General features: G+C 35.0%; 1 protein-coding gene across 11 annotated transcripts in view; it reads right to left on the bottom strand.

Annotated features, from left to right (window-relative positions):
* Positions 1-17,577, bottom strand: part of LOC118265760 (muscle M-line assembly protein unc-89) — a 37,865-nt gene that overhangs the window by 15,829 nt on the left and 4,459 nt on the right. For 8 of the 11 annotated variants that reach the window (XM_050695110.1, XM_050695114.1, XM_050695115.1 and 5 more), the window contains 3 exons: positions 10,959-11,137; positions 1,401-1,538; positions 289-400 (listed from right to left, as the gene is read on the bottom strand). In XM_050695110.1, the coding sequence (XP_050551067.1) occupies positions 289-400; positions 1,401-1,538; positions 10,959-11,137 (429 nt within the window). The remainder of the gene's footprint in view (positions 1-288; positions 401-1,400; positions 1,539-10,958; positions 11,138-17,577) is intronic. The other 3 variants (XM_050695117.1, XM_050695111.1, XM_050695112.1) reach the window with 1 other exon arrangement.

Raw genomic sequence — 17,577 nt, 5'->3', positions numbered from 1 at the left:
GCACGTTCGTGGAATACATATCATTACACATTAATAAAACTTAGGCTTAACTTAACATGAGAAGACAACCTAACATACCATACAAATTCAAATTAATTTAAATCCCAATTTAGCTAACTAAATCGTATGATATTTGACAAAAATAAGACATTCTATACCTTGAGTGGACTTTTATCCACTCTTCTCGCAACCTGCCAATTAAAAAACATATTTTCTATGGCATCAATAAATGATCGGCTCCTAACATCATTATAAAAATAGCTAGTGTTAATTACATTGAGAACTTACCTAATTTGTCAGGTGTACTCCTGGAATCATCCCTGAACACTCGTCTCCTGAACTGAGGATCTGGTGGTAGGGTCTCGTAGGGCGATGAACTTGCGGTCCGTCTGAACAGAATCTGGAGAATTACACATAGAACGCTGTAATTATTTATCTTCTAAAGTGCTGTACTGCACTTTGGCCTTACCTTATGGTTCTAAGATGCTATATTTGGAGGCTGTTAAGCAGAAAAGGTCCAGTCAACAAGTTACCTTACAGTTAGTTTACAGCACCTATTTTTTATTATCTGCCTAACTTTAAACTTCACTGACTGCCTCGTTGGCCGTGTGGTTGCAAGTGCGACTGCCGGGCAAGGGGTCTCGGGTTCGATTCCCGGGTCGGGCGAAGTATTACTGGGCTTTTTTCGGTTTTTCGAAAATTTCTCAGTGGTAGCACGGAGTCTGGAAATGTGTCCGGTATATGGCAATAGGCTCACCACCTATTACATGGGACTTACAATATATAATTGTGAAAAGTGGGTGTACACAGTGGCATTACGTGCCATAATGTGCACCTCTGCCTACCCCTTCGGGGATTAAAGGCGTGACGATATGTATGTATGTATGTATGTACTTTAAACTTCATTTACTCAAAAGTAATAAAATGTTGGCTGGATCTTTTCTGCTTAACAGGGTCCATTTGAGAAGTTCTAGCGGTAATAGATTCGTTTAATGAGCTTGGTTGGTGATTAAATACATATTAACTGCACCCACATTAACACCTACTTTTCGCCAGTAATGTTATAATGAGTCACATGTAAATAAGAGGTATTGCCACAGATCGGACATCATTTCACACTATGCTGCTGCTAAAAATAATCTAATACTAAAGGAGGCCATTAGATGTTCAGCAGTAGACGTCTTCTGGCTTCTGATGATGAAATCCCACCCAACCCAAGATTGAACCTGAATCCATTTACCATTTGACCATTTACTTAACAGTCTGACTGCGGCTGTATCGTGATAAATAAAAAAAGGACTCAACGAATTTTCAATTGGTTTTTGCAGTAGTTAACTAGTTTTAACTACCATATCAAGAATAAAGCACCTGATAATTAATCTACTGAACATTAACCATACCTTGCTTATAGTGTAGACAAAGAAGACGATGATGCAGATTGTGTAGATCGGCATCACGAAGCCCATGGAAGACTTGGGTGTGGGCACTGGACCACCGGGAGAGCCCAGCGGTGGACGCATGCCGGGGATTGGTGGAGGCTAGAATTTGTAAAGACAGATTATTAGATTTTGGTAAAGGTTTAATACTTGCAATAAACTGCTCTAAATAATAATTATCGGCATGTTGCTACCGGCTAATCTCAAGGGTTTTGACGGAAATGTATGCTCTGGAACGGACATCTTGTGAATGGCATGAGGATGAAGTAAATGCTCTTACAGCTGATGCTACCATTTCCTGCTTTTGTTACCTTACGACAACAATTTGATGATATTGATCTAGACACCACCGTCGTACTTACAGCTTTTACACAAATAAGTTTTCGTTGCTGGTTTAATATTATTATAGGGAGAAAAGGAGTATCCAGACAGTCACTTTTCCAGATTTTTATAAAGATAGGTTCAAAACCAGGTGTTGGTATCTTACACCTTTTTGAATGGTAAATAAGATTAAAATCTTGAACAGGTACTAATACTGCGCTCTTACTAATGATGTAAACATAAAATTTATTAAAAATATCTTCTTTTTGTAAAATTAAAAGAAAGAAAATACAGACAGACGGACAGAAATAAAATAAGATCAAAGAAAAGAAAGTTAGTTTGCTTGCACAGGTTGTTTACATTAATATTTTTTTATTAAAAGTTAGTTCAAAGCGTTCAGTTAAACAGCAAACAAGATTTGACCGGCCGCCAAATTGGCAACAATAGCAACTTCAAACACACACAATCAATAAATAGTAAAAACTAATTGATATACAGTTTTACTTTCTTCACACATACACATCAATATCTGGCGTACTGCAAAAATATTCTTGCTATTGAACGTATGATAGCATTCACAGAAATAGATGTCCTAAAATATGACAACGATAACGCTGATTTTTCGTTTTCTATTACAATTTCTACGTTCTAAACTTATTTATTAGATATGTAGTTATGTACTTCGAAATAGAGTAAAATAACATCAAATACAGGATTGAACATTTAAGAAATTAAGTGAATACTAATTATTTCTTATGAAGCTCATTTACTACAGAAACAAAAGCTCTTTGGAACATTTCGATGCCATCCTTTTGGCTGACCAGTCTCTACAACATAACTCTTATATATTATCTAATCTCAATTAAGAGACACCTCTATCTAATACGATTGTATAAAAATATATTCAGATAATCACTGTAAAAAACAATACCTTTCATACAGTCGACTAAAAATTATTCAATAGTCAAAAAAGAGATCCACGAGACCAATTTAATACATATTACAAATTACTTATTTCAGACTGACGCCAGTTCCATCTCATAGGAAATTGATGTTATTCTAATGAATATAAGCATTGGGGCGTAACTGCTGAATAATGACCTAAATGTGAATTGACACTTCAGAGAATTTGAAAATCCTGTCTGAACGAAACGCTGTGACAGAACAAAATCTATTCGGAGAACACTGAATAATTAAAAACCAGGAGTAGGCAACACAGAATATCACTTAAATGTACCTGCTTGGGTTGGGGCAAATCCTTCATAGTTTTCAATATTAATCACTTCCACTAAAGATATTTAGTTTTAAAATTAAATTGAATATAACGATCGAAAGCAGCTTAAATTATAAATGACACGATTATCGTTTCGGACGCCTGGAGACGATACTGGCGTGCTGATTCGTTCGTCGAATCAAATGTGTACTGTCCGCTCTGGTTTACGACATGCCGTAATGGTTTCCTGTATTTACCAGCTTTTAGACAATCTGTGTTTGCGATTTTTCCATGACGGACGTGTCGGTAATGTGTTGTGTCTAAGAAATTTCTTCGTAACTACCAAGGACGCGAGGTTGTTTAATGTTTATTTTGCGGAACTTAGGACCAATGTCTTTAAAAATGTAGCTGATTATTTTTTGACTAGACTACGTTTATAACTGCATCCATAATCATCGACTTATCGATTTAAGCACATTGCACTATAGGTATTATGTACAGCTCATTAAACTGAAAATTCGATTCCATTGCATTTCAAAAATAGTTGCTGTACCTACTTAGGAATTGCTCTATATTATGATTATAAACATTGTTAAAAAAACAAGTTAGTATATTCCAATTGAAACTCCACTGATAGCAAAACCAACAAAATCAATATTATTATAAAATCTGTTTTCACAGATTTTCCCAGCGTAGCTGTAGCTACGTAATTTCTACAGAATACGCGACCCCGCCCAGAAACGTTAACTATGTCTAAAATATTCCGTGTTATTACTGCTCAGCGTAAAGCTGATAAATAATATTTTCATAACAGGGTTTACGATTACATTCCGGTGGTAAAATGCTCATAATTATTTATGATCATGTCGCTTATGGACGATGAGTAAATATTTAAATAACTTCTGTGATTTTAATAATTTTTCGTTACTTGACGTTATAATCTAAAAACGTCTGTAATGTCGATTTTCCTTATGTATTAAGAGTGTCTAATGTAAACACACGTATACGTTTTGACTATTCTATTATGCAATATTTAAGTAAATGGAAATAGAAACTTGCACTTTGTTGAAAATCATCTCATCCTGCTTAAGATCATGACACCCTAGCTCTAACATCAATTAGAAATGAACAAATTATGTATTTCCTATGTGTTTTATATAACATACAAAAATACGCCTCTTCGTTACATAAGCTATTGTTCCAAGTAACCATATTGACATCTGATAGATTTGTTCCCTAAACGTGTAGGTGGACACAACCAATACTGACAAATCGCTATTATTTTATTCGGATTCTCACAAAGATATTGAATTGACTAATATTTAATGTGACGTGGGTTCAATGCCAATCTCCGTTTAATAATATACATGATTTGAAATATCTTTACTCGTATTTAGATGCACTTAGAAAGGGAAATCATCCTACATTCGATCTTGAATCATAGATCAAGCAGACTGATTTAAATGTATGATAATTTTATGCCTAACGTTTGGTCGAACTTACTCATTATTTTAAAACAATTTGTTACTCATTGTCAAACTTAAATAGGGTGTTGGACTGTCGTAATGCACACTCAAAATGGAAGTCATTGCATCATTGTCAAAATATGGGCTTCTTATCTTTGCTACTGGAATGCCACACAACTAGTCTGAGCAAAACAGTTTCATATTTAGCCCGAATTAAATCCTACGAAAAAATCTTGTATTTGCTCTTTTACGAAGATTTTCAAGTCCTTAACATGCAAGATTAAAGTCAAATCATTAATAAAATTGGACTAAAATTGTACCTTTGTAAGTCAATAAAAAAAATCTGCCTATCGGTTGCTCTCTAAGTGAATGCATCAAACTGTTAGGCATAAAGTTGCCATGAACGCCTACCCATCTGCCCAATAACACCTAATCTTTGATCAAATGTTTAGGCTGCATGTAGGCGACCTCGTAACCGCAACACTGTCTACCACACCTAAGATCGTCAGCTGTTCAACGAATGTTTTACATGATTGACAAACAAACGAGCAATTGCAGTGCAAAAGGACCAAAAAAAGTTTTAATATAAAAGTACAATTAGAATTATTCATAGAATATAATTATTTAAATTAAACTAAAAGTGGTTGTTAGATTTCCAAGACAAATAAAAAACAACACCAAACAACGGAAAAATCTTGAATCTCAACCAAACTATAAGACTACCACATTAGGTATTCTACCACAATCACACACACACACACAATGACTCTGTCACAGTAACATAAGCTACAAACCTATTCCATTTGTCAACTTGATTGCTTTTAGCAATCACCACTTGAAATAACAACTTCTTTACATATTTCAGTCACTCGAGTGAAAGCTATCTCAATAGTGCATGGCGCTTTGCTTCCCAAGTAATAAAATGCGTTTAGAACAATTCATTTATATGCCACAACACGAACTATTCATTGTTTGAAAGTTGTCATAAATTGAATCCAATTCATAAAGGTACGGATTAGTTATGTACTACGAATAAAATACAAGTGTTGTAATGACCGTATGGTGCTTCCAAAATCCTGTTTTAAGGTAAAAATAATGTTTTAATGTGTCGGTGTCGTATCTGTAGTTTTAATCTATGAGCAATGTTAGTACTTGGCTAGTGTAGGCGGCCTCTAAACGAGATTATTGTCTTACGGGCCGAGCCTAATATTGACAAATTGTTTGATGTTCCACTGCCGTATCACTAGGGGCAAGCTACCTTTATATGTTAAGGCCTTCTACTTACATACGCAACTATGACAGCTTTAGTCTTCCAAGATGAATGTATTCGTATCGAAGGACCAAATTTTGAGACATGCAGAGATTCTTTGATACTTTTTTTTTACAAATTGTGACATGTACCTATAATTTTAATATAATTTGTTAAGTTAGACTACATCTTAGCAAAACTCTAAATTTTATTTTAGAACAATACAGTTAAAATCATTTGTACGACGTTTTGGTCCTTTTGTGAATCCAGTTACTCGAGACGAAAAGTGAAAAGGTTCCTATTTTTCTCTTTTCTAGAATACCATTTACATATACACCTATTCTTGTAAAAGAAAACCTACACAATAAAGTGGACAGTAGCTAAAAAGAAAGTCCATAAATCATTAGATTACTGTAGCGACGGTCGCGGGCGTCGCGAACGATGCGCGATGCGCGGGAGTGTCACTGCGGGTTATTTCTGCGCACTGTGTCTAGGCCACGCATGTGGGTCGCTCCGACCAATGCCAGCCACACATTTGTTTATTTATCTGCCTAGTTCTAAGAAAGCGAAAGAGCCACTTGAACACTGCCTCTATGTATGTATAAGTTTGATAATGAGAGCCTCTTCATTTACTTAAGTATTATGTAAATCAGTTGTAAGTAATAGGTTTCGATAAATATAGAAGGTACTCGCAATATAGTAGTTTTCATTTGAAATATTAATATTAATTTTTTTATGTTCTTAATTTTTTGGGCTGAAGGACCAAATAACTGCGAATTGTAAAAAACTTTTCTAATTCGGGGAAATTCTAGAAAATAAATCATCTGATATATTTAGCATTCATTACGGCCCATTACAACACATTCTCTAACTTATAAACTCCAATAAACTTATCACAATCATTATTGTTTAGCTACTCAGACAAAAGAAAATTATAAGACTAAAATGGTCAATTACACGCAGAAACCGAACGGATCCAAATGAACTCAGATTTGTTCCACACAGGCCAGCCATTGACGTAGACTGTTCATCATAATTAACTCATCAACAAACGTCCACTCGTACATAAAGCTTCTTATTTAAACACACAAAACAAAAAACTGAAATTCTCGCCTCACTATCATGCAAATGTTGATTTTTCAAAGGCATTATGTTGAATTCTGACTTAAAGATAACTGTCTATTGGCCTCTTTGACAGAGTCGTTGTAACTGGTAAATAAACTAGCCCAGTTTCAAGGGTAATTGTATTCCTTGGCGGTTTAGTGTTAATTGTTTTACCGTCTTGTACCAAATTTACTGTGAGTTGAAGATTCGTGAAGAATTTGTGTTGAATATTTACGTAGGTCGGCTTTTTAAATAATTTTAACTAGTCCTCTATACGACATTTTGATGCATTTCATCATTAACCAAATGGTGAGATTGTAAAATGTAATCACAAAACTGGTTAAAAGAAGTTATCTATGACACATCCTATGACTTTCAATTACATAACAAGAACTTCTATAAGTCGGCTGTTTTCCTGTTTCCATAAGTAAATAATTTACAAATCAAATTCCATTATAAACGCCAAGCTTTTATTTACTTTCCTTGACCGAAGCACCTACTACAGGTGCAGCAGTTACATCATAATAACCTAGACAGAAAAAACAGATCCAATACTCTGCATACACTATTAAATTAGGCCGGTCGAAATTGCCTCAGCGAATTTTCCAGAGCCATGTGCTCATCCATTAAAATTATTGCACGAATATTGGAAGCTTCGATGCGATCCAATTTCAATTACTTTAATATTCAAAGGCACATTACCTTCCATATTCATTGAAGCTTTATTTTGTAACTAATATTGGCATACGGCTTTAATATCGTCTTCTGGTGAATCATAATTATTTTTCAATTTACCTACGTCAGTTTTAGAATAAATGAGATACATTGCAGCAACAACTCCAGATAAACTCCAGTTTTCGGCCTCATCTAGTTACATGATACAATAAGGCATTCTATGTGTAAATCCAACTTAGCAAACTCGGCGAACTCTATTTCGCCACCAATAAATATCATTCCCAGCTATTCTTTTGATTTTTTTTTCCTGAGTTTTCGGCTATAAACCTTATCGGAGGCAGAACTGATCCAACGAATGCAAAACCGTTAAAATCGGTTCGTGCGTTCTGGAGTTATAGCGTCAGGAAGGAAAACCCGACTTATTTTATATAATAGATAAATAGCAATAGACAACACCATAATAAGCCAAAATCAAAACGACTTAAGCGCCACTTCAGTTTTCAAAGTTAAAACTGCTTAGCGTCAAAGACCCTTCATAAACTTCAGAACCATTTTATACGCGACCAAATGGAACAGCTGACAAGCATCAAGCGTCCCTGTCCCTGCAGTTTCAAGAGCTGACGTTGACGCAACCGACCTTGACTGGCTCGCATTGACATTCCGGGACACATAGCACTCTTTGCCGACTTGGCAGCGAGCGGAGATATTTAACTAAGATTTAGTTCCGTTAACTAAGATTTATTAAGTCTTTGACTGCCGAAAGAAAATTGTTGAGGGCAAAACCTCCGCTATCGTGGCCTTTTGAATCATATTTATGTCGTCACTTAAACTTATTCAAAGCGCTTTACATCTTATCTCTATGTGTAATCATTATTATCACCACAATATCAGCCACAAAACGTCCATGGATGAACATAGGCCTCCCCCAAAAGTGTGTGTGTAAAATTAGTTGAAATCTGCTTCATTGATTACGTGATGCCTCTGCAGTATAAAAGCGCACCCAAAGCACTACAAGTTCTATTTTCAGACGAAGAGGGCGATGTTTCATCCACCAGTTAATACTAATGTCTGGCGATAAAAATCGTAGTTAATTTTTGAAGAAAAAGTTATTGAGACCACCATAAAATCTAATATACTTAAGATTTCATAAGCGAAAAATAAAGAGTTTCTTCCTACTTGTTACCAAAGACCTATTACCCAATAGGTCGATCTTAAATGTATCAATAGTAATTAATAATGAGATTATAACTAGCCCCGATATTAACGAGAGCTCGTATTTCATCAGTTTGATACGATGCCAAGTGCTAGTAAACTGTGTCATGCCATTGTTTCCTATTCGTCAGAAGCTGTTCGAAGTACAATAACTAATTGGGTTTTAATCCTTTCAAAGTTTCTTTCAGAGATGAGAGAGCCGTCTACATAAGTTTGTAAGATGGGGGTATTTTATTATTGTATCCTAAATACACTGAGAAACTATTGAATTTGGCAAAGTTGGCGAAAGCACTGTTGTCATCTTCATACTCTTTATGACTGAAGTAAGGCTGCCTCTTATTACATGTCTATAAAAGTAGTTATCTAGTAAAATACGGGTGTTCTATAACACCAATCAAGTATCACAGATAAACTCACAGATAAGACTATCTAAAGTTTTATAAGAATGCAATCTAAAGTTAAAGTTCACGCATTCTGCCATAAAATGATTTCCCACGCATCTCTATTTTAGTGCTCGTTGTTGCGATAGTTTTATCATCATTTTAATTAGACTAGGAATATTCTATAGACGATGGTGTGGCCGACATGTGCGGCAGAAGCCATAAGCACCGAAAATAATAATGATGACATCATACTCGTTTCGCGGTCTTTCTATCCGCACTCAGACTGATTAATAAACGATTAGCGTATAATGAAACTATAGCTATTGATATTCATTTATTATCCTGAAAGGTTATTTTTAAATGTTTGTAACGTATTTGGTGTTAGTTCGATTTAAGAACATTCGCAATCTATAAAGTTTGTAGACTATTATATTTAGGCCTGATTTTAGACACAGGACTACTTTTTAAATCCTTAATTCTACTTTTTTCCAACAAAGTGCCTGAAAGGATACCAAGTTCAAAACAAACACTACTATACCGTGATGTCTTAATACAAAGTTGTATTTACCGACCAGGAAATTTCTACTCAATTTCACTTTTATTCCTCGGGACTCCGCAGGTCAGAAAACCATCGAAAAATAGCCTAAACATCTCAAAACTTACACCAAACATAAAACAAAACTGCGAGTTACAACACAAACTAATGTTTACACAAAGACAATAAACGTTTAATCTCGTTTACTCTAATATTGCGTTTGTTTGCACCTATACTACGAAATATCTGAATTAAAGGGGATTAATTAGTCCGATGTATTGTAATTGGTCTTTCGGAATATGAGTAAAGATGTTGGTGCCAAACCAAAATCTATATTTTGGATTTAGAGCTGTATTTTTAACAGTTAGTGTGAGACCATAAACTAAACTAAGTTTTAAATATTTAGGACATGTAAAAACTGATAACAAAGGACCACTAACTACTAAGTCATAAATAATTACTAACACCAGTCTTAACAGCCGCACTCAAAGACATTGAATGGTTACTTAACCCAGTCCTTAGTAACGATTTTGTATCGAAAACAATTTGCTAAGGACTGGGTTAAGTAACTATTAAATGACTCTGAGTACGGCGGTTAGTCCTGCATTCCTGCTTTTTACCAACATAATATTATTTACATGTATCTGAATATAGCAGTACTATGAAGCTTTATAAAAGCTTACATATTGTTAAAGCGCTTCTATGCATACTTACCAGTATTAGAACTGCCGACCACAGGCGAAGCCGCTCTATAGTATTAGTACATATAAGAATAGTTCCCGATGATTTTGTGTGTTGCTGTACCAAAATTTCTAACTCGTTATCAGACTTCCCCATCCTCGATTCCCCAACAACCCCCAAAAGGCTGGCAACGAACTTGTAACGCCTCTGGTGTTTTGGGTGTTCATGTGTGGCGGCAATTGCTTACGATTAGGTGATACGTCTGCTCGTTTACCGGCTTATACCATAAAAAAGACTTCTAAAAATACAAGAATTTAAAAGTCTTTTAAACTTCACTCTTACTGTGACACATTCCATATCAATGGTTAAAGTATAGGGACATGGAAGTTATTATTGTACCAGTAATATGATCAATCTCTGATACTTTTGATATAGGTCACAACACAACAGAATTATGAAACTAACAGTCTGTACTATTACTTTTGTGTTGTCGTCACAGACATCAATACTATGACTATTATTTTCAAGGTGCATTTACGTCAAGACATTACTCCAAAAAGGATATTTTTATTTCGTTTTACTCAGTTTTTCTCCCGTTTAAAACATTTGGTCCAGCAACAAACCACCAGGAACTACCCACCTACCTTGCGAAGCCTTTCAAGCACTCTCCCACCTGAACTGACCTTGATATCCAGATCATAATACACGGATAGCGGTGAGGATCGTACCCTGACGTGCGGAGGCATGGCCACGGAACTCTTCGTAGGAGACGAGGGAACTCCGGGAGGTATCGCCCGTCCTCTTTCGCGTAAAGCCGGGTGAGGTCCTGCGCCGCGGATCAAAGGACGCTCTTGTTTGATAGCTGGGGGGGAAAAGGACCAGATTAGCAATTTAGATTATGACCTACATATTTTAAGTAGTAATAAGCATGAGTATATTAATTATACAATATATAATAATTATAATATCACGAAAGCTACAAAAACATGTGTGTTAAAATAAATAGGTAACAAAAACGTTTTTATAACAATTCCGTTAAAAAGACCAAATGAGAAAAAGCTTATGTATTTATCATTCCTCACATAGTTACATAGGGTTAGTCAAAAAGAAATCAGTCCACTCATATTAAAACACAATAAGAAGTACATCAATATGTAATGTATGACACAGTGGTTGCAGTAACCGTGATGCGCCGTAGTCACGTCTAATTGGCTAATACGGACCGGTAATGGCCGTCGCATTGGCTAACAACTGGTTACGCAAGAAGGGTGCTTAGTGTGCCATCTGCTTTATGACATGCATCGAACAGACTGTAGAACAACACACACACACACACACAACTTCACGCCTTTTATCCCCGAAGGGGTAGGCAGAGGTGTACATTACGGCACGTAATGCCGCTATACAATGCACACCCACTTTTCACCATTTTGTGTTAAAGTCCCATGTAATAGGGAGTGAGCCTATTGTCATACCGGAGACAATTCCAGACTCCGTGCTATTATTGAGAAATTTTCGAAAATCCGAAAAACAAGCCCAGTATTGCATCGACTTTTGCCCGATCATCTTTCTATGATTCGAGGAGATTACGATTACGGCACATAGACTTGACCAGTATAGCCTTGGCTTGTCTCTTTCCAAAGCATGCAGTATTTACGAGTAGGTACACTTGCCGTACTCACTCATTTAATGACCTTAACCCGGGCAATTGTTTTCTCTGTATTAAGGAATAATTTAAGTAATCATTATCATTTGGTTTGTCTGGACTTTAACCTCTGAGTTTGTTTCGGCATTTCTTTTCAGGTAGTCCGATAGGATGAGAACGATTTGAGACGAAATAGACAATCAAAAATTCGTATCATTTAAATATGTCTAAGTACATTATGCAGTAAGACACACAGATAAAAAATACTTGCATCTGACAGATGTACGATAAGCTATTAGAGACCATCTTAAAGTTTATTTTTTTTCCAGGGATTGTTCAATACAAAGTCTATTAGAATCCGGAACTGTATTTAGATAAGTGGCTCTACATTAACTTTGAATGCACGTGTACTATGTACATATGTATGTATGTTGGTACTTAATACCAAGGCGTGAAGTATGTTTAAAGTGTTAAACTCCGTCACGACTGTGACACTTGATTTGAATTTCTCTACTTGAAAGAGAAAACATACAAATATCAGCAGGTCCAAACCCAATATCTGACATTCGGGTTACGCATTCTTTCAATTTTGAACTTTTATTGAAAAAATCATTATTATTATTTGATTTGGGGACTTTAAGAGATTATGAGCTACTGAGATATCTAGGTATTTCTTATTGAACACCTAGTTATTTTTAATGAAATGCCGGCCTCAATTTCTACTTATTTTACAGAGATAATGATTTGTAAAAGAGTTACATTGTAACCTATTTGCAAAAATAAGTATAATTTTAAATATGTCTGAGTACCTACTGCATTAATGACACACAGAAAAATATACTTATAATATCTGACAGATAATAATAAATAAGCCATATAGAGACTGAAAGCTAGTAAAGTATTTTTTTATTAAGGGATACTTCAATAAACCGTGATTTTTTTAGTCTAGGTTGACAATGGTAGGAACTGTATTTAGATAAGTGGCTCTACATTAACTTTGAATGCACGTGTACTATGTACATATGTATGTATGTATGTATGTATGTATGTATGTATGTATGTTGGTACTTAATACCAAGGCGTGAAGTATGTTTAAAGTGTTAAACTCCGTCACGACTGTGACACTTGATTTGAATTTCTTTACTTGAAAGAGAAAACATACAAATAGCAGGTTCAAACCCAATATCTGACATGTCGGGTTACGCATTCATTCAATTTTGAACTTTTATTGAAAAAAAATAAGGGTCTGTAGCTACTGAATCTATCTAGGTATTTTATTATTAAACACCTAGTTATTTTTAATTAAGCAAACCTGTCGGCAATTTTAAATTTCATATTCTGTATTTTACAGCGATATAATGCATTTTCTATTACGTCTCATCCTCATATATTAAGTAATCAAAATTATCAAAAGGTTAATAATATATTTTTATAATAACTTTTGTGAGACATACTAAATGCGAGGAAAGTCTCTACTAGTTTCGAGTCACAGAGCTCATGATCAGGAGATCATGAGCAGCGTGCGAGACGCGGCGACGACACGCAGCCTACTAGAGTCCCTCTGTGACTCGAAACTAGTAGAGTGTTTCTCTATTAACTTACGTGAATAAACCGTGATTTTTTTATTTAGGTTAATGATGGTAAGTTAAAATGAAACATCCAATAAGTAAAGCTTTGTTAAGTAACATTTATTAAGTTGTTAGTAATACTGAAAACTCACATATTATTATTGACATGTTAATTGCTTATATTTAATGACTTAGTAGCTAATGCTAGGCGTTTATTACATTGCAAATAGTTGGAAAGACCATTTCTGTTCAACACTTTTGACCACACACCACACTTCTGCAAAATTAATAGTTCTTTTTAACCGTTGTCCTACATTAGGATTTTTTTCCTGCGTTGTGGGTTTCGTGGTGGGTTTAAAAACATATAAGTACACATACACATGATACCCAGACCCGAAACAACAATTTGTGGATCACGCAAAGAGTTGAGTTAGTTCGAACAGCAATTAAGCGTAAACACAAATTAGAGCTTAGAATTAAAATCATGTAGAATTGTAGAGTGAAGTCCTCATCATTATACAACTACGAAGTACCAATTAATTACGTTACAAATAAATCAATAAACAATTATTTAGTCCTTTAAATTAACCGCAAACTACAAGTAACATGAATCAGAGCTAATCATAAATACACAATCATTGAAGTCAACATTATTCATTCTTATTAAATATAGACAGAACTAGCATGAATTCAACTACAAACCTAAATGATAATTATTATTGTCAATTTTATCCAGACGATCTAATAACAATCAATATAACATAGGAGATTAATTTAATTACCACAAAATTCCACTAGCAAGATAAAGATCTTATTTATTGATTTACTGGAGGGAACAGACAAACGGAATGTGACATTAGTGATCCCAGATGATATGGATAAGGATAGATAAATACACTATAGACTCAAAATAATAGACCTACTCTATTCCGACTCTGGTCCAACCTAAATTAAAAGACAGACTCAAAACCAGTCCTTAAAGCTAGAACATTTACTATACTGGATAGAATAAAACAGTCCTTAAAAGGTATCAAATTAACTGTAACTGCATAGAATAAAACGCTGAAAAGGATTCAAAGGACCATGTTGCACTGGAATGGCAAGGAAACTTCAAACGCTGAGCTGCCGTACTTAAAGACTGAAAACTATTTCATAGTGACGATTTTATTCCGAAAACAATTGCTAAGGACTGGGTAAAGGGCTAAGTAACCATTATCTGCCAGTATGGCGGTCACACACAATCTGGAGACGCAACAGCGTGCCAAACCAAGTTCAAGCAAAGAAGCGACCGGACTCCTGTGTATAAATTTCACGAGTTATTTGGAGCCACGTCGTAGTCAGCCCGTTTCCGTCCACTGTTGGACATAGGCCTATTCAACCTCTCCACTTCTTACTCCTTCATAATCTACGAAAATACGTAATTACTAGTTAAATAGCTGTTACGATTCTAAAAATCTGTAGCAACCTCTGTAGCATTATCTCCTTTCTAAAGTAAACCTAACAGTTCTTTTTTAAGTATATTTAATAGCTTCACTCTTTAAACCCAGTCAGCTATTTGGTCCTGGGCGTCCATGCACATAAAACACGAGATTAATTATAACCTATTTGTAGTAACCAGCCACATCCTAATAATTCACCGCATAGGGTGCGCGTGAGTCACTGAATGTCGGCTCGTGATTGACAGGATTAGGTCAGAGCCCGTCGCATGATAAATGTGAATGTTCCTATTTTTTATGAACACTGAAAAGGAAATATTAGTAGTAGTTGCACTGTTTGGGAAATATTTAGTTTTGATATTATTAATAACACATATAATTTACCTCTTATTGTCATTTAACAGCTATAATTTTAGCAGATTTAAAAAAAAATCAAATGAGGTCCTTCGGTTCGAAAACTTAGTCGGTTCTATCCATTCTACGTACCTAGAGGGAAATGTTTAGTCTTCTTCTCAAGAAAATGTAGAGATATCAATATTAAATATAAAAGCCGAGCCATGCGTGATATATGACCAAACTTGAGCACCGCACATGGTATCAATTTGACCCGGATTTTCAATTGGCACGTTACCTAATTTGTTTAAAAAAAAAACATATGGGACTCCAAGGTTCCTCGGTGCTAACCAGATCGTCATGCAAACGACACATTATGTAACTTATACAAACATTTGATCGTGCACATGTCATGTTAGATAGTCATATGGTTGAAATCACAAGCTTAAAAAAATATATATTCAAAATACTCCGAATATTAAATGTTGAATATTGTAATGGACCTTTGTGCTTATGATGCTTGGCTGAATAGATTTGGCAGATGATGAAAACATGATGATACTGCAGCTCGAAAATATTGTAAATAGATGCAATTCATACACCATCTACAGCGAAATTTTGTAATAAGATTAATTATGCCAAAACATTATCTCCCAAGTTTATCTGCACAGATCTCGATAATGTCTTGCAAATTAATTGGTATCTTAATTTTATGCTGGAAAATACCTACACAAGTAGACAGTCCAGTCACCTAATCTCAGTCCTGTTACAAATTCTCTATCAAGCAACAAATATGTCAACAACGGAAAAAACTTACTTTAAAATGTGACTCATTTAAAAACACTCGTTTTGGAGATACGCACCATTTTTCTGTCTGTCTGTCCTTCAACTAATATTTCCATACCTATGATAATTTAAACTTTAAAAATGTACCTTACTGTTGTTAAACTAAACAGTAATTAACTAGAACAAACACAAAAATGCTTTCGACAAACTCTTCTTAATATGCTATTTCCGGTATTTTCGTTGTTAATTGCCATTGGTGTCAATTTTTGGCCCTGTACAGAACTAACCGGAATGGGAGCAATGTATTTACCTACAAAGGAGGAATAAACGTATTTTGTACACCCAACCACAAGTATCATTTGACTCTAAAACTTTTAATAAGAGAGCGAAAATAGAGACAAACACTACATTTTAAAACGGGAGCCAAAAGGACCAATTTTCCGTCGCTCTAAAGACCAAATTCGAGATCAAAAGACAAGTCTGACGTTTCAAACACGAATTCCAAATTTCAATAGAGTGAAGAGGCAAATCGGAATGGTTCTAATTTTCTATTCTAACAAGAAGTCATGCTAGCCTCACCGTTATACATATGACCTTAGTAATGTGACAATGACGTTAAAACTTTTGTTCTTGTCGCAGAGGCCACTAAACGAGTATTACTTGAAATGCTATGGAGCGACATAGCATTGTGAAAGCTAACGTCTTGTATTTACATTTGTGAGCGAAATGATTGTTGAAATCTTCATGCGGTGTCGATAAATACGTAACGACTTGTCAAGGTTTGAAGGAAATGTTGACTGTATTTTCTAGTCTAATGTAGAAAATGTTTGCTAGACCGCAAACAGAAGCTGTTAAACTGATAGCTACTATTCCTATGCTTAATAAAAAAGGACCATTAATCCAATAAATAATAACACTGGTACTTGATGGTTAGAATCGTCTTTGGCTTACTACGTTACTGTAATACAACACGGAATTAATCAAATTGGTCTCAAATCGGTGTTATCAGGCTTCCTATATTAAAACTCACGTACAGAAATGATCAGCTTCCTTAAGGAAAACAAAATAGAACAACGTAATACCAGTAGGCATGAATGGTTGCTATAAACGGCAGTTGTAATTACTTAGAAACATTTTGTTCAGAACATCGTGGGAAGAAGTGCGTTTCTCTAAACAATCATTAAATGGTACCATGTGTTCCTGGATTCTGCGTAGCGTCGTAAAACATTAGCACTAGTAACAAATATTCATAATTTCAATGTTAAAACATCATCGTTTAACGTTTAGTATCAAAATATTATTGTTATTACTAGGCAGTTTGAGGGATGGCTCTATTTTAGACGGACTTTGTAAACTGTTGTTCTTACGGACTTTTCAGATAGTTACAAGTTTCCATTTTGATTATATTTTAATCAATATTGACCTTTATTGGATTTAAAGCCATAAATTAAGATAAAAGAAGGGTCCTAAAGTGAGATTCGGAAGACTTAGATTGTATAGAATGTCCTATTCCCTACCCAAAAGTGAGCAAAAA

This window comes from Spodoptera frugiperda, chromosome 7 (assembly GCF_023101765.2).
Source record: "Spodoptera frugiperda isolate SF20-4 chromosome 7, AGI-APGP_CSIRO_Sfru_2.0, whole genome shotgun sequence".
NCBI lineage: Eukaryota > Metazoa > Arthropoda > Insecta > Lepidoptera > Noctuidae > Spodoptera > Spodoptera frugiperda.
The sequence above is the reverse complement of the archived record's forward strand: the minus strand, read 5'-3'. Positions and strand labels throughout refer to the sequence as shown.